We start from the raw sequence: 18,499 nt of genomic DNA on the forward strand, positions 1-18,499 counted from the left end.
CTTGAGTTAAAGTTGATTTACTTCTCTGTGATAGCAAACTTGGGCAAAGGATTTTTATGAAAATTCTGTTTTGATACTAAGATGCAATTATTTCACTCTCCAGTCTACAGATATTTCTCCCCTTCTCTTGGTTAGCATTTGACATGGTTTGAATACAAATTGAAGATACTTAATTTGGAATTGATATCATTTGCATAGGTTTTGTTATTAAGTACAGATTAGATCAATAAACTTTAGTGAAACTCCCCCACTTTTTTTTTTTAACCAGAGCACTGATCAACTTTGGATTTTAGTGGTGCAGGGGATTGAACCTGGGACTTTGGAGCCTCAAGCATGAGAGTCTTTAACTGAACTCCTTTAGGAAAATTATTCTATAATTGCTTACAAAATTAAAAGCTTGCCATTGATGTTTCATGAAGATGTGAACTGAAAGAAATGCTTAATTTTTTTTTTACATGTAGGTACCACTGAATGCACAAGTTTATGAACTTTTAACTTTCTTCATGGACTGGATTTCTGATCACTATCTGAGCAAATTGAATAAAGAAGAATCTGGAATGGATGGCGAAAAACCGATAATCATATTTGCTTCTGAGGGAACTGATATTCAGGAAAAGTGTGTAAAGGTTTGTTTTTCTTTCTTTTTTAAAAAATATTTATTTATAAAAAAAAAAAAAAGAAAAAAATTTATTTATTCCCTTTTGTTGTCCTTGTTGTTTTATTGTTGAAGTTATTATTGTGGTTGTTACTGATGTCATCGTTGTTGGATAGGACAGAGAGAAATGGAGAGAGGAGGGGAAGACAGAGAGGGGGAGAGAAAGATAGACACCTGTAGACCTGCTTCACTGCCTGTGAAGCGACTCCCCTGCAGGTGGGGAGCCAGGGACTCGAACTGGGATCCTTATGCCGGTCCTTGCGCTTTGTGCCACGTGCGCTTAACCTGCTGCGCTACTGCCCAAGGTTTGTTTTTCTATGTGAAATGTATGACTCAGTAGACATGAAGGTCAAAAAAGGAAATCCAGGGAGTCAGGCAGTGGTACAGCGGGTTGAGCACACGTGGCGCAAAGTGCCAGGACCAGTGTAAGGATCCAAGTTCAAGCCCCTGGCTCCCCACCTGCAGAGGAGTCGCTTCACAGGCAGTGAATCAGGTCTGCAGGTGTCTATCTTTCTCTCACCCTCCTCTCTCTGTTTCTCTCTGTCCTATCCAACAATGATAACATCTATGACAACAACAATAACTACAACAACAATAAAAAAACAAGGCCAACAAAAGGGAAAATAAATAAATATTTAAAAAAAAGGAAATCCAGGAGGTGGCACAGTGAGTAGGACCCTTAAAAGCATGGGGCCCTAAATCAATCCCTGCATCCTCTGATGCTCTGACTCTCCCTCTCTGCCTTGTGTTAATGCATAAGTGGAAATCTTGAATAATAAAAAAAACTAAGGGGTATATTTTTAAAAATACTTATTTTGTAGGAGAAATGAGAGTAATGACAGACAAGAGCACTGCTCAGCTTCAGCATAAATTGGTGCTGGGAATTGAACCTACTGCTTCTGAGACCCCAGCCTTGCAAACTCTGTGCTTAAATAGTTGCAAATGTCTTCTTGGTTCAATTATGGTAGATTTTATAACAGAAAAAAAAATCGCAAAAGTAGTTTTAATTTAAAATTGATTGTGCTAGTAATTCTAAAAAGTTCATTTCAGACATACTTAAAATTGTTTTCTTCCATTTAATTTTTTAAATTTGTGATTAATAGTAGGTTACAAGATTGTGAGATTACAGTATATAGTTCCACACCATACCACACCACACCCACCACCAGAGTTCTGTTCCCCTATCCTCTCACTTTTCAAAGATAACCATTGTAGTTCACACTGTAGTTTATCTTTTTTTTTTTAAAGTTCATATGTATCAGTTCTCTAGATTCGCATATTGAGTGAAACCATCTGGTAGTTGTCTTTCACCTCTTTACTTCACTAAACATCATCACCTCCAGTTCCATTCATTTTGTCTCAACGGATACAGTATCTTTTCTGATTGCATTGTGGCATTCCACAGAGTATAGGTCCCATAACTTTATCTAGTCATCTGTTAATGGGCTGCTTCCACTCTCTTGCTATTGTGAATAATGCAACTATGGACATAGGGGTAGATATGTCCCTTCTCATTACTGTTTAAGTGTCCACTGGATAAATGGCCTGAGAGAGGGTATTGCTGGGTCATAAGGAATTTACATTTTATTTGTTTAAGGACTCTCCATACAGTCTTCCAGATGGGCTTCACCAGTTTGCAATCCCACCAGAAGTGTAACAGACTCCCTTTTCCTCCACACCTTCTCCAACTCCTGTCATTTCCTGTTTTGTTATGTAAGCCATTCTCACAGATGTGGTTATCCTTATGTAATTTGCTTCTAGTGTGTAGAAGCCTTTTATTTTCATTTTTTTAATTTATTTTTATTAGTGATTCAGTATTAGTTTACATGTCAACAGGGGCACAGTTCCACACCATTCCCAACCACCAGAGTTCTGAATACCTGATGCCTCCATTGCAAACCACCAAGGTTCTCCCATGGTTGCAGACATGGGTTGGATTGACATTTCTACAACTATCAGAAGATAGGAGTTCTGACTTCTGTAATTGCTTCTCTGCTGGACATGGACATTGGCAGGTCAATCCATAACCCAGCCTGGTCTCTATATTACCCTAGTGGGGTAGGGCTCTGGGGAGGTGAGGTTCCAGGACATATTGGTGAGGTTTGCCCAGGGAAGTCGGGATGGAATCATGGTAGTGTCTGCAACTTGGTGTCTAGAAAGTGGCAGGACATAAAGTGAGACAAAATGAACAGGAACCAAAAAGTAGGAACAGATCATATGAGATTAGGGATTTTAGGGTGGAAGAAAGCTAAGAAGTCCACTAAGGTATATTTCAAGAGACCCATGTCTGTGGCTAAATAGTACATTTTATAGATTAATCTTAAAATCCTTGATGTATTGTCTTTGGGTCAAAGGAAATATATATTTAAAATCAAATTCTTTCTGTATTGTACTGCAAATAGTTTTTCTTTTAATTTCTTTATTGAGGGATTAATGGTTTACAGTCAGCAGTAAAATACAGTAGTTTGTACATGTATAACATTTTCCAACTTTCCACATAACAATTCAACCCCCACCAGGTCCCCCTCTGTTATCATGTTCAAAGATCTGAACCCCTCACCCACCCCAGAGTCTTTTGCTTTGGTGCAGTACACCAACTCCCATCCATGTCCTGCTTTGTGTTTTCCCTTCTGTTCTTATTTTTCAGCTTCTGTTTGTTAGTGAGATCATCCCATATTCATCCTTCTCTTTCTGACTTATCTCTCTTAACATGATTCCCTTAAGCTCCATCCAAAATGAGGTGAAGAAGGTGAATTCACCATTTTTTTTTGAAGTTCATATGTTTCAGTTTCTTTTTTTAAAATTTATTAGGGGATTAATGTTTTACAGCCAACAATAAATATAGTAGTTTGTACATGCATAACATGTCCCAGTTTTTCACACAACAGTACAACCCCCAGTAGGTCCTCTGCCATCATGTTTCAGGACCTGAACTCTCCCTACCCTACACCCCAGAGTCTTTAACTTTGGTGTAGTACACCAACTCTTGTCTGGATTGATTTGTGTCTAAGTAAGGTACTTAAAGAGTTCACAGTTGTGGAAATTTACAGTTGTTTCAATGTTATCTCAATCCCTGAGTTGCAGCACAGAGGCTGTTAAAACTTCTTTTGTTCTTTTTCTTTTTATTATTATTTATTTATTTTTCCCTTTTGTTGCCCTTGTTTATTATTGTTGTTTTAGTTGTTGTTATTGATGTCATTGTTAGATAGGATAGAGAGAAATGGAGAGAGGAGGGGAAGACAGAGGAGGAGAGAAATATAGACACCTGTAGAACAGCTTTACCGCCTGTGAAGCGACTCCCCTGCAGGTGGGGAGCCAGGGGCTTGAACTGGGATCCTTACACTGGTCCTTGTGCTTGGCATCACGAATGCTTAACCTGCTGTGCTACTGCCCAACTCCCTCTTTTGTTCTTTTTCTTCCCTGTTGGCTTTGGGAGCCTGAGGGCTTCTTAACTATAAGTAGGTGTTTTAGCTTAATCACTCACTCCTGACCAAGAGATATTATCAGTGTGGGGGAGAGATAGCATAGTGGTTATGTACAGAGACTCCCCTGTGCCAAGGATGCAAAGCTCTGGGCTCAATTCGGCTGCTCTTCCAGCAGCCAGAGCCAAGCTGGAAGTACTACTCAGCCCTGTGAGTTTCCAAACAATTCCCGTTTATACTCTGTGGATTCTGTGGCAGTTATTCACCATGTCTCCCCAATTCATCAGGAGAACAATGTGGAAAGGTTCTCACTATATAGCCCCACCTCTAGCCCACTGGGGAGTAAATATTCTCCTAAGTTTCCCCGGCCAGTTCTCTGCCCCCAGTGTTAGCACAGGGCCTCTTGGCTGCTGCTCCAGCCTCTGAGGGACAGTAGCAATGGAGACACAGTTGTATTTGCTGAGCTTTAGGCAAGACTTCTCATCCCTTCAGCAGCCTTTTGTTGGTAAAACAGACTGGAGGTGGTGCTTCAACCAGCAGCTCAGGGGTAGATAAGGGCTTTAGCCCCAGGAATTTCTCCTTGGGCTCTTCTCTGTCCATGAGCCTTGTGTGTTTGCACTCACTCACTGGTGATTTGGTGGGTTCGCAAAGTATTTCTAGCCCTGTCTTGTTGCCGTCCCAGGTGGTCTCCTTTGATCGGATCTCTTTTGTGGTGAATATTCTGTTTATGTCCTCCCCCCATTTTTGGATGGGGTTATTTGTTTTCTTGTGGTTAAGTTTGGCAAGCTCTTTATATATTCTGGTTATTATCCTCTTGTCTGATGTATGGCATGTAAAGATCTTCTCCCATTCTGTGAGGGGTCTCTTGGTTTGGGTAGTGGTTTCTTTTGCTGTGCAGAAGCTTTTTAATTTGATGTAGTTTCATTGGTTTATTCTTGCCTTAGTCTTCTTTGTAGTTGGATTAATTTCACTAAAGAATTCCTTAAAATTTATGCAGAAAAGAGTTCTGCCAATATTTTCCTCTATGTATTTGATAGTTTGTGGTCTAACATCCAAGTCCTTGATCCACTTGGAATTTACTTTTGTATTTGGTGAAATATATTGGGTCAGTTTCATTCTTCTGCATGTTTCAACCCATTTTTCCAACACCATTTGCTGAAGAGACCCCCCCCTTCCCCCATTTAGGCACCTTTGTCAAAGATTAGCTATATTCCATATTATGAGGAATTCATCATTTTTAATAACTCAGTAGTATTCCATTGTGTATATAGACCACAACTTTCTCAGCCACTCGTCTGTTATTGGACACCTGGGTTGCTTCCAGGTTTTGACTATTACAGATTATGGGAGAAGATCTTTACATGTCACACATCAGACAAGAGGCTAATAGCCAAAATATATAAAAAGCTTACCAAACTTAGCAACAAAATAACAAATGACCCCCTCCAAAAAATGGAGAGGATATGAACAGAATATTTACAACAGAAGAGATCCAACAGGCCAACAAACATGAGAAAATGCTCCAACTCATTGATTGTCAGAGAAATGTGAGTAAAGATGAGATACCACTTCACTCCTGTGAGAAAGTCGATTTGTGTATACCTATTTTTTTTTTTTTTTTTTACTGCAAAGAGTTTCCTCCTCCTTTTTACTGTAAATAGTTTTAATATGAAGTTTTTCTTCAAGAATTCTTGTTTGGAAAAATATTATTTTAGCAAATTGTGATGATTGTTTTAGGACATCTGAAAAATACTGTGTTTATATTTTCCATAATTTTTTTTTTTTTAGCTTTTGCCAGTGATCACAGAGCAGCTACAATGGATGCCATTTATAAGCATCAAACTTCATGAACCATTTATAAAATTTATATATTGGTGTCTAAGGCATTTAGACGCTGGAGTACAGGTAACTAGTTAACCATTCTTTGTCTTCAAATAATACTTATAGTATTGCTCTTGATCTTCTTTGTTACAAGATTTTGTTTGTTTGTTTTTGCTTGTGTTCTGCTTATATTTAAAAACTTCTTTGGTAGCTAATTTCTTTGTTTCTTTATTTCTTAATGCCATAGATTTGACCACTGTTTTTTTGAGTTTCAGAATTGTGTAAATGAGGAGTTAACTATGTTTTAGTTATTGCCAAAATCAACTTCTACCCCTTTATTTAAATTACATATTATTTTTTCTTGGTATGGTTAATGGCTTACAATACAGTGGTTGACACGTGAGTAAAATTGTTCATTTTACCTGGTAGGTGTCTGCAAAACATTCACCCACCCAGCCTAGGTCCTTTTCTACCATCCTGCATCAGGAACCCAAAGCTCCCCACCCCCACCCTCCTGCCCTCCTTCCCCAGAGTTCTTTGCTGATTTATTTTTTTCTACTTTGAGTTGGGGCCTTTCACATGCACTATCTCACTGCTGCTGGACTTCCTTGTCATTTAGGTAGAGGTACCCCAGAGCACCAGATCAGTTCCTGGTGCACTGACACTCTCATGTGGTGCCAGGACTTGAACCTGGGACACATATATGACAGGAGAGATGCCTACCTGGTGAGCTTTTGGTTTGACCCTACTTTTTTATATTGGATATTTTATTTATTAGCATAGATAGATAGATAGTGCACCAAAACATCACTGTGACACATGGGATGGTGGGTATTGAACTTAGGGCTTCATGATTCCAAGTTCAGTGCCTTGCTCATTGCATCACCTCCCAGGCCCCCTATTTTTTTTCCCTAGGAGATATATCTTTAAAAATATTCATGCACATGAGTGTTTCTTATAGTTTAAGTTAACAATAGAAAAAAAAAAAACACCCTGGGAAAATTCTCTTAAGTCGTTGAATGTGAGAGTGACTGAATGAAGTCAGTTATTGACATATTCCTACAAAGGAATATGTGATCCCTTTGAAATTACTAATATATGTGTACCTGAATTGAAACTTGAAGATTTATTTTGACATATTGCTACATGAAAAGAGGAAAATAGAGAATATTGATAAAACTATAACCTTTAGTTTAACCAAACAAAATAATAACCACATCTGCTCTGATCCTACATTTATTTATTTATTTATTTATTTATTTATTATGTGTTTACAGAACATTGCTCAGCTCTGGTTTATTTTGATGTGGAGGATTGTTTGAGCCTGGGACTTAAGATCCTCAGGCATGAGTTTTCTTTTTTTGCATAACTACTATGCTATCTCCTCTATCCCTACTTTTATTTAATTTTTAACTTATTAAGTATGGGGATGAAATTTTTCTTGACATACTTTTCCTTAAAACAGAGTAGGTATCCTGTCCTCCTACAATATATGGCTTCATGCCAGTGTTCTCATTCATAGTTGGCAAAGATGAGTGACTCAAATTGGGCAATTGTGAATGAGTGGATGAAAAAAATCAATAATTCATTGCTTTCAGGATCCTTTCAAATATTTCATTACTTAGGTAAAGTTTCAGTAACCATCAAAGTTACTGTAATTTGGTTTTGTTTCTCTTATAGGGAACATACTAACATGAGAGATGGGGGGGCAGGGCACCAGATCTACCTTGGGACCAATATCTTTTGAAAATTTACTTCAATTTTGACCTTGGACTTCAGAGCCTCATATATTAATTTTTGCATAACCCCACTGAAGCCCTGAGCATCATACTTTTAATTCCAAAGTTCTAACCACTGTGCCAACTCTCAGGTTCCTATTCTAAGAAATTTGAAATATTTTATTCTAGTATTTTTTATACATAGGCTTTAAGAGAGACATACTATATTTTTTAGTGATGTTAAAAAATTCTTACATCATATTTAAATTAGATTACACAGCTCGTGCCAGTCATCATTTAATCATTTGGCCTTTGATATAAAAATGTATTTTTCTCTAATTTTATGTACAGCAATTTGAAAAGTAGTACTTAATCACATTGCAGGAGCAAAGTTGATTAGCGTACCAACTATGTCTGTCATCTTCATATGATAGGACACACCTTCACAAAACTCCAGTGATAAGTTTTGGAGAATTCAGTCATAATAAAGAAAATTTTAAGTTATTTCTAACTCTTACTTGAAACTCTCATAAGTAGCTGTTTGAAATAGTTTTATTTTGATTCTCTTTTTTGAAAGGTTTAATGGTTTTCAGTACATTTGTTGACACATGGGTACAATTTCCTATCTCTCTATGATAGGTGTCTGTAAAACATTCTCACCCTCATCTTAGTTCCTTTTCCACCATCATGTACCAGGACCTGAAAACCCTCTCTCCTCCTATCTCTCTCCTTTTCCTCTTTACATAGAGATTTTTGCTTTGGTGCAGTAACCCAACAAGTCCAAGTTTTACTATGTGTTTCCCCTTTCTATTTTTGTTTCTATTTTTAATATTTATTTATTTATTCATTCCCTTTTGTTGCCCTTGTTGCAGTTAATATTGTTGTTGCTACTGATGTTGTTGGATAGGACAGAGAGAAATGGAGAGAGGAGAAGACAGAGAGGGGAAGAGAAAGATAGACACCTGCAGACCTGCTTCACCGCCTGTGAAGCGACTCCCCTGAAGGTGGGGAGTTGTGGGCTCGAACTGGGATCCTAACGCTGATCATTGCGCTTTGCACCACATACGCTTAACCTGCTGCACTACCGCCTGACTCCCTCTACTCTTGTTTCTTAAGTTCTGCCCATAGTGACATCATTCCATATTCACCTTTCTCTTTTTGGCTTATCTCACTTAATACAATTCCTTCAAGCTCCACTCAAGATGAGATGAAGAAGTGACTTATCATTTTTAACATCTGAGTAATATTCCGTTGTGTATATATAACACAACTTTCTTAGCCACTCATCTGTTGTTAGATACCTAGGTTGCTTCCAAATTTGGGCTATTAAAAATTGTTCTGCTATGAACATAACTATACACAAATCTCTTTGAATAGCTGTGTTTGTTTCCTTAGACTACACTTGAATACCATTGAAATCTGTATTAAATTAGAGGTAGTTACCTGCCATTTTTTTCTGTGTAACTCTTTTTCTTGTTTTAATATATTCTTTGAGAATTATCTTTGATCCTAACAGTGATTTTACATTTCTGGAATTGTTATAAGTTAACAGATTTTTTTCATTTATATGACAGTGAAGTTTGTACCATTGACTACTTTGTCATTGATACTATAAACCAGTGAAGTGCTATCAATAATGAAGAAGTGATGAAGAACCCATATAGAAAGCATATCATCATTGTACATTCTTAAATGTTCTCAAAAAAAAATTTTTTTTTTTTTACTAGGGGGCGGTTAATGACTTACAGCACATTTGTCTATACATGTGTATAGTTTCCCAGTTCTGCATAACAAGTGTCTGCTAAATACTTTCACCCTCCCCCCATCCAATCAAGGATCTCAATCCCCCTCTCCTCATAATCCCTTCTTTCCATTCCTTCCTCAGAATCCCTTTTTTGGTGTAGTATACCACCCCCAGTCCCTGTTTTTTTACCCTGTGTTATCCCTTTCTAACTGCCTCTCAAATTCCACCTATGTGAAGTCATCCAATATTCATCCCTCTCTTCCTGACTCATCTCATCCAACACTTTTCCTTCAGGTTAGCAAAGGTGAGGCAAAGATTGAGATTTTAGTTTTGAATATCTAGGTCTTTGATAGTTGGCCTTGGTTCACCCACATTGATCACATCACTCTATCCTTTTCTTCCCCCCCTTGCCCTTTTTTGTTTGCTTCTTTTGTTACTGTTGTTTGAGTTTCCACTTCTATTCCACCACAGATATCATATTTAGAGTCAGTGTTCCTTTGCTAGGACTCTTTTTCAGCAATTCTTGCAAGCCAGGGTTAGTGATGGTGAATCCCTTCAGTGTCTGTGTGTTTGGGAAACTTTTGATTTCTCCATCATACTTTATAGGTAGTTTGGCAGGATTGAGTATTCATGGCTGGTAATTCTTATCTCTTAGTATTATAAAAAATGTCATTTTACTCCCATTTTGCTTTTCAGGTTTGTGTTGAGAAATCTGATGAAAGCCTGATGGTTCTGTCTCTGTATGTCAAATTCTCCCTTTCCTTTGCAGACAATATTTCTTCCTTATCCTTACATTTAGATAGTGTTTCTGTGATGTATCATGGTTTGAGTTGCTTTGGATTAAGGAGTTTTGGGTTTTGTGACTTCCTCTATGACTATATTTTGAACATTGCCCAGCTGTGAAAACTTTTTTGCTAAAGATTTTTAATATGCTGTATGCTTCTCTCTCCTGTTTTGTCTCCAGGCAACCCAATAATTTCACTTTTTTTTTTCATCTGGCATCTGCTATTTCACAGATAATTGCTTCATTTTTTTTTTTTTTTTTGGTAAAGCTTTCCTCTTTAGTAGCTTTACATTCCAAGAGTATGGTGCTTTTATCTTCTAGCCCAGCCAATCTCTCCTTGAACTGATTTATTCTTCTTGCTAGGCCTCTTAATCCCTAGCTCTCTCCAGCCCTTTCTTTCCTTCATGGAGTTCCTTTTGGAATTTTCTGTGAATTTTGTAGCTATTTGGTGAAGTGATCTCTAAGATCCTTAATTTTTGTTTGTATGTTATGTTTGGAGTCTTGATTTTCCTTCATAATAAGCTTTCTGCATTCAAACTCAGACTTTTTTTTTTCCCAAGTCTTTGTGATTTTGGACAGTTGTGGTTCTGGCCATGTTTTGGTTGAGTGTGATTTCTGCTGTTCAACTAGCAGGTGGTGCTGTGGCTATATTGTTTATATGTCGTGTTGTGAAGCAGTAGGGGAGAGTCTTCTGTGTTTCCGTGTTACCCTGGTCTGGTTCAGATAGAACCACAGTGGTTGGTGGGAGAACTTCCACTCACTGCTCAGGGCCCAACAGCATGGATTTGTTTTAGGCTGTTCTCTGTTTTTTGGCCACCCTCTGCTCTTGTTCAGGCTAGTCTCTCTGTTACCTGCCTTCTCCCAGATAGTCTGTGTCCCAATATGGCTCCATCTGCTTCCTGCCAGCTGCAACTTCTGACTCATGCTGCCTTTGTCTCAAGATATCCCCCTCCCCTCCTGCCCCTTTTCCATTTGCCTGCTTGCACACACCTGTCTCTCAGTTTCTTCAAATGTTGTAGGTGTAGTATGAGGTTCTGGGGACTTTTTTTTTTTTTTTTTAACTTTATCTGGCTTTTCACCTGGCATGATCTTTAGGTCACTATTACTCCATGGCTGTGCCCCTGGAAGTTCTCCTGAAATAAATATTGACTCAATGTTAGTCTTGGAAAATTGTTTCCAGGTTTTCATTTCTAGATTACCCATTTCTTTTGGAAAAATGACTTTAATTTTTAGTTGATCATAAAATTGTCACTATCCTATCTTGCATACTTTCAGTTCTATTTTTGTTAACAAGACACTGACTTATTTTCAGTTTCTATACCGCCTAGTAATTAAAACATTTTCTAAGCATGAATAAATATACTAAGATAATATATATTTTTAACAGCATTCAACTATGACATCAACGTTGAGGAGATTGGGTGAAGATATACTCAAAGGAGTAGTAACTAAGGGAATTCAGGATAATTCTTTAGATCATTCTGTGGAAAATAAGCCAAAAACAGCTGTTTTCTTTAAAAGTTCCAATTTACCATTGCGCTTCTTATCAACCTTAATTGTTCTTAAAACAGTCACTCAAGGTAAGCTTTCAAATGTGCTCATGGCATGTTTTTTTTTTTTTCTGTAAGTAGCTAGAAGAAAATTCTGTATGATGAAGTAATTTTTACAAATAGTCAAATACATTTTACATGTTTCAGAATGAGGTTTTAAGTTGTTTTTAAATGGTGATACACTATATTTTTAAAAACCCTACATTTGGGGGTCGGGTGGTAGCGCAGCGGGTTGAGCGCACGTGGAACAAAGTGCAGGGACTGGTGTAAGGATCCTGGTTCGAGCCCCCGGCCTCCCACCTGCAGGGGGTCGGTTCACAGATAGTGAAGCAGGCCTGCAAGTGTCTGTCTTTCTCTCCCCCCTCTCTATCTTCCCCTCCTCTCTCCATTTCTTTCTGTCCTATCCAACAACAAACAACATCAACAATAACAATAGTAACCACAGCAAAGTTACAACAAAGGCAACAAAAGTGTGGGGGGGAAATGGCCTCCAGGAGCAGTGGATTCATGGTACAGGCACTGAGCCCCAGCAATAACCCTGGAGGCAACAAACAAACAAACAAACAAAACCCCTACATTTATATGATGTATTTAAGAAAATGAAGTCAGTTAGTTGTAATTCTTGCTTCCCAGAAGCTTTGAGCCTCTTAGTTCATGCCCCCATAACAACTCATGCTTTACCACTGTAGTTGTATTTTAGCATTGAAATTGCTGTGAATTATTTGTCCACTAGAGCATTGTGCTGACAAGACATAACATATGGGACAAGTCCAACTCTTCACCTTTTTTTTGTAAATAAAGTTTTATTTGAACACAGCCATACTCACTTGTACTTATTATCTATGTTTATTTTTACCTTAAAATGAAATATATGGGGGGGGCAGGTGATAGAGGACTGGGTTGAGCTCACATAGTGTGAAGTGCAGTGACCTGAACAAGGATCCTGGTTCAAGCCTCAGGTTCCCTACCTGCATGGAGGTTGCTTCACAAGCGGTGAAGCAGGTCTGTAGGTATCTTTCCCCTCTCTGTCTTCCCCTCTCTCTGTTTTTCTCTGTTCTCTGTCCTGTCCAACAATAACAACAGTGGAAAAAAGATGGCCTCCAGGAGCAGTGGTTTTGTAGTGCAGGCACCAAGCCCCAGCAATAACCCTGGAGGCAAATATATATATATACATATACATATACATATACATATACATATACATATACATATACATATACATGTATATATATATATATGGAGGAAGGATGAGTATCAGAAAAGAACAAAGAAACTGGATACTTGAACGTGGGGACATTCAGAATTACTGTTTAAGAAGTTTGTTGGCTGTAACATGCTGCTATGATCTGAATATGTGGTGTGTGTACAAGTGTGCATGTATCCCATATTCTTCTGTTGAGATGCTAACCCCCAGAGTTATTATTTAGAGGAGGTAGGAGCCTTTGGGATGTGCTTATTAGGTCTTAAAGGTGAAACCTGCCTGAATAAGATAAGTACTTTTATTACAGAGATTTTTTCCAGAGTCCTCTCATTCGTTGCACCATGAGAGGACATAGAAAGGACTAGGATATCAACCAGGAAAAGGTCCTTCACCAGATGTCTCCTTGTTAGAACCTTTGTCTCAGATTTCCTAACTGCTGGAAAGATAGGGGGCCAGGAAATAGCACCCAGTTGAGGACATACATTACCATGAGTCCCCTTCTCCCTGCCTGCAGGGGGGTTGCTCCATGAGTGATGAAGCAGGTCTGTAGGTGTTTGTCTTTCTCTCTCCTCTATCTCCCTCTCCTCTTTCAATTTCTATCTGTCCTATAAAATAAAATAGAGATTTAAAAAATGTAAACATCATTTCTTAATTTTTTTTTTTTATTTAAGAAAGGATTAATTAACAAAACCATAGGGTAGGAGGGGTACAACTGCACACAATTCCCACCGCCCAATCTCCATATCCCACCCCTCCCCCGATAGCTTTCCCATTCTCTATCCCTCTGGGAGTATGGACCCAGGGTCATTGTGGGTTGCAGAAGGTAGAAGGTCTGGCTTCTGTAATTGCTTCCCCGCTGAACATGGGCGTTGACTGGTCGGTCCATACTCCCAGTCTGCCTCTCTCTTTCCCTAGTAGGGTGGGTCTCTGGGGAAGCTGAGCTCCAGGACATATTGGTGGGGTCTTCAATCCAGGGAAGTCTGGCCGGCATCCTGATGACACCTGGAACCTGGTGACTGAAAAGAGAGTTAGCATACAAAGCCAAACAAATTGTTGAGCAATCATGGACCCAAAGCTTGGAAAAGTGGAGAGGAAGTATTAGGGAGGTACTCACTGCAAACTCTAGTGTACTTCTGCTTTCTTACTTTGGTGCCATACTCCAAACTCAGTCAATTTCTGCTTTGCGTTTCTACTTCTTCTTCTTTTTTTTTTTTTACATGCATAACATTCCCCAGATTCCCATTTAACAATACAACCCCCACTATTTCATTCATCATTTTTCATGGACCTGTATTCTCCCCACCCACCCACCCACCCCAGAGTCTTTTACTTTGGTGTAATACTCCAATTCCATTTCAGGTTCGACTTGTGTTTTCTTTTCTAATCTTGTTTTTCAACTTAGGCCTGAGAGTGAGATCATCCCGTATTCATCCTTCTGTTTCTGACTTATTTCACTCAACATGATTTTTTCAAGGTCCATCCAAGATCAGCTGAAAACGGTGAAGTCACCATTTTTTACAGCTGAGTAGTATTCCATTGTGTATATATACCACAACTTGCTCAGCCACTCATCTGTTGTTGGACACCTGGGTTGCTTCCAGGTTTTGGCTATTACAAATTGTGCTGCCAAGAACATATGTGTACACAGATCTTTTTGGATGGATGTGTTGGGTTCCTTAGGATATATCCCCAGGAGGGGAATTGCAGGGTCATAGGGTAGGTCCATTTCTAGCCTTCTGAGACTTCTCCAGACTGTTCTCCACAGAGGTTGGACCAATTGACATTCCCACCAGCAGTGCAGGAGGGTTCCTTTGACCCCACACCCTCTCCAGCATTTGCTGCTGTTACCTTTTCTGATGTGTGACATTCTCACAGGAGTGAAGTGATATCTCATTGTTGTCTTGATTTGCATTTCTCTGACAATCAGAGACTTGGAGCATTTTTTCATGTGTTTCTCTGCCTTTTGGATCTCTTCTGTGGTGAATATTCTGTCCAAGTCCTCCCCCCATTTTTGGATGGGGTTATTTGTTGTCTTGTTGTTGAGTCTGGCAAGCTCTTTATATATGTTGGTTATTAAACTCTTATCTGATGTATGGCATGTAAAGATCTACTCCCATTCTGTGAGGGGTCTCTTGATTTGGGTAGTGGTTTCTTTTGCTGTGAAGAAGCTTTTTAATTTGATGTAGTCCCATAGGTTTATACTTGCCTTAGTCTTCCTTGTAATTGGATTCGTTTCATTGAAAATGTCTTTAAAATTTATGCAGAAAAAAGTTCTTCCAATATTTTCCTCTAAGTATCTGATAGTTTCTGGTCTAACATCCAAGTCCTTGATCCACTTGGAATTTACTTTTGTATTTGGTGAAATACAGTGGTTCAGTTTCATTCTTCTCCATGTTTCAACCCATTGTTTCCAACACCATTTGTTGAAGAGACTCTGCTTCCCCCATATAATAGTCTGGGCCCCTTTGTCAAAGATTAGATGTCCATACGTGTGGGGCCTCATTTTTGGGCTCTCAATTCTATTCCACTGGTCAGTGTGTCTGTTCATGTTCCAGTACCAAGCAGTTTTGATGACAATGGCCCTATAATACAGTTTGAGATCTGGCAGTGTGATGCCTCCGGTTCTGTTCTTTTTTCTCAAGATTGTTTTGGCAATTCTAGGTCTTTTCTGGTTCCAGATAAACATTTGTAGCATTTTTTCTATTCTCCTAAAAAATGTGCTTGGGTTCTTGATGGGGATAGCATTAAATTTGTAGATGGCTCTGGGTAATATATTCATTTTGATGATGTTAATTCTTCCAACCCATGAACATGGAATATCTTTCCACTTCTTTGTGTCTTTTTCAATTTCTTTGAGTAGTGACTCATAATTTTCAGTATACAAGTCTTTCACTTCTTTGGTTAGGTTTATTCCTAGATATTTTATTGTTTTTGTTGCTATAGAAAAAGGAACTGATTTCTGGATTTCAATTTCTTCTAACTTAGTGTTTGCATAGAGGAATGCCACTGACTTTTGAATGTTAGTTTTATAGCCTGACACATTACTGTATTGCCTGATGATTTCCAAAAGCTTCTTGCTGGATTCCTTAGGTTTTTCCATGTATACTATCATGTCATCTGCAAATAAGGAGAGTTTGACTTCTTCTCTTCCAATCTGTATGCCTTTAATTCCTTGCTCCTGCCTGATTGCTATGGCAAGAACTTCCAACACTATGTTGAATAGTAATGGTGATAGTGGGCATCCCTGTCTAGTACCTGATCTGAGGGGAAATGCTTCCAGTTTTTCACCATTGAGTATGATGTTGGCAGTAGGTTTGCTATATATAGACTCCACTATCTTCAGGAATTTTCCATCTATTCCTATTTTTTGTAGTGTTTTGATCATAAAGGGATGTTGTATTTTGTCAAAGGCTTTCTCTGCATCTATTGATATGACCATGTGGTTTTTGGTCTTGCTTTTGTTGATGTGGTGGATCACATTGATTGATTTACGTATATTAAACCAACCTTGCATGCCTGGGATAAACCCCACTTGGTCATGATGAACAATTTTTTTGATATACTGCTGTATCCGGTTGGCTAGAATTTTGTTCAATATTTTCGCATCTATGTTCATCAGAGATATTGGTCTGTAGTTTTCTTTTTTGGTTGTGTCCCTGTCTGCTTCTGGTATCAGGTGATGTTGGCTTCATAGAAGCTGGCAGGGAGTATTCCAGTGTCTTCAATCTTCTGGAAGACTTTTAAAAGTAGAGGTATTAGTTCTTCTTTGAAAGTTTTGTAGAATTCATTTGTAAAACCATCTGGTCCAGGACTTTTATTTTTGGAAGATTTTTGATAACTGTTTCAATTTCATTAGCTGTGATGGGCCTGTTCATGTTATCCACTTCCTCTTTACTTAGTTTTGGAAGTTGGTAGGTATCTAGGAAATCATTCATTTCTTCCAGGTTCTCTAGCTTGGTGGCATATAGTTGTTCATAGAAGCCTCGTATGATATGTTGAATTTCTGCAGTGTCTGTTGTGATTTCTCCTCTTTCATTTACTATCCGATTTATTTGGGTCTTCTCCCTTTTTTGTTTTGTGAGTCTGGCTAAAGGTTTGTCGATTTTGTTTACTCTTTCGAAGAACCAACATTTACTTTCGTTGATTTTTTGTATGGTTTTCCTATTCTCAATGTTATTTATGTCTGCCCTAACTTTAGTAATTTCTGTCCTTCTGGTTGTTTTAGGATTCCTTTGTTGTTCTTCTTCTAGGTCTTTAAGATGTGCAATCAGGCTGTTTATTTGTGCCTTTTCTTGTTTCCTAATGTGTGCTTGTATAGCTATGAACTTCCCTCTTAGGACTGCTTTAGCTGTGTCCCAAATATTTTGATAGCTTGTGTCTTCATTTTCATTGAACTCTCGAAACATTTTGATTTCTTCCTTGATTTCCTCTTTGACCCAGAAGTTGTTAAGAAGTGTACTGTTGAGCTTCCACATTTTGGCGCTGTTACTAATCTTTTGTTGATTGTTAAGTGTTAGTTTAATTCCACTGTGGTCTGAGAAGATGCTTGGGATGATTTCAGTGCTCTTGAATAGGCTGATGCTGTCTTTGTGGCCTAACATATGGTCTATCCTTGAGAATGATCCATGTGGATTTGAGTAAAATGTGTATTCCAGTTTCTTGGGATGAATGACTCTGAAAATGTCCAATAGTTCTAGTTTATCTATCTCTTCATTTAGCTCCCTTATGTCTTTACTGATTTTCTGCCTGGATGATCTGTCAAGTTGAGATAGTGGGGTGTTGAAGTCCCCTACTATGATTGTGTTACTGTTAATATATTGCTGTAGCTCTTTCAGTAGAAGTTTGATGTATTTAGATGGCTTCTCATTGGGTGCATAGATATTAATAATTGTTAATTCCTCTTGATTGACTGATCCTCTGAGCATTAAGTAGTGTCCATTCCTATCTTTTTTAATCTTATCTATTTTAAAGTCTATCATGTCAGATATGAGAATAGCTGTTCCTGTCCTTTTTTGTGGGCCATTGGCTTGAATGATAGTTTTCCATCCTTTCACTTTAAGTCTGTGTTTGTCTTGTTGCGTTAGGTGAGTTTCCTGTAGACAACATATTGTTGGGTTGTGTTTTCTGATCCATCTTCCTACTCTGTGTCTTTTAATAGGTGAATTCAGGCCATTGACATTGATTGATATCAAAGATTGAAGATATTTTAACGCCATTCTTGTAGAGTTTTAGAGTATTTTGATGTATGTCCTATTTGTGGTGGTCTGGTTGTTTATAGGAGACCTTTCAGAACTTCTTTCAGGGCAGGCTTGGTGATGGTTGCTTCCTTCAACTGTTGCTTGTCTGAGAAGGTTTTGATGCCTCCATCTAGTCTGAATGACAGTCTAGCAGGATATAGTATTCTTGGTTGAAAGCCTTTCTCATTGAGCACTCGATAGATATCTTGCCATTCTCTTCTGGCCTGTAGTGTTTGTATGGAGAAGTCTGCTGCTAATCTTATGGGTTTTCCTTTGTAGGTGACTCTTTGTTTTTCTCTTGCAGCCTTGAGGATCCTTTCTTTATCCTTATTCCTTTCCAATCTAAGTATGACATGTCTTGGTGTCT

At 38.4% G+C, this 18,499-nt stretch overlaps 1 protein-coding gene across 1 annotated transcript in view; it reads left to right on the plus strand.

Annotated features, from left to right (window-relative positions):
• Window positions 1-461: 461 nt before the first annotated feature.
• LOC132536630 (coiled-coil domain-containing protein 138-like) overlaps window positions 462-18,499 on the plus strand; it is a gene marked incomplete at both ends in the record, with an annotated part of 30,385 nt that continues 12,347 nt past the window's right edge. The window contains 3 exons of the mRNA XM_060184762.1: window positions 462-626; window positions 5,866-5,982; window positions 11,532-11,724. Coding sequence (XP_060040745.1) covers window positions 462-626; window positions 5,866-5,982; window positions 11,532-11,724 — 475 coding nt within the window. The remainder of the gene's footprint in view (window positions 627-5,865; window positions 5,983-11,531; window positions 11,725-18,499) is intronic.

Source organism: Erinaceus europaeus, unplaced genomic scaffold (genome assembly GCF_950295315.1).
Source record: "Erinaceus europaeus unplaced genomic scaffold, mEriEur2.1 scaffold_973, whole genome shotgun sequence".
In the NCBI taxonomy this organism is placed as follows: Eukaryota; Metazoa; Chordata; class Mammalia; order Eulipotyphla; family Erinaceidae; genus Erinaceus; species Erinaceus europaeus.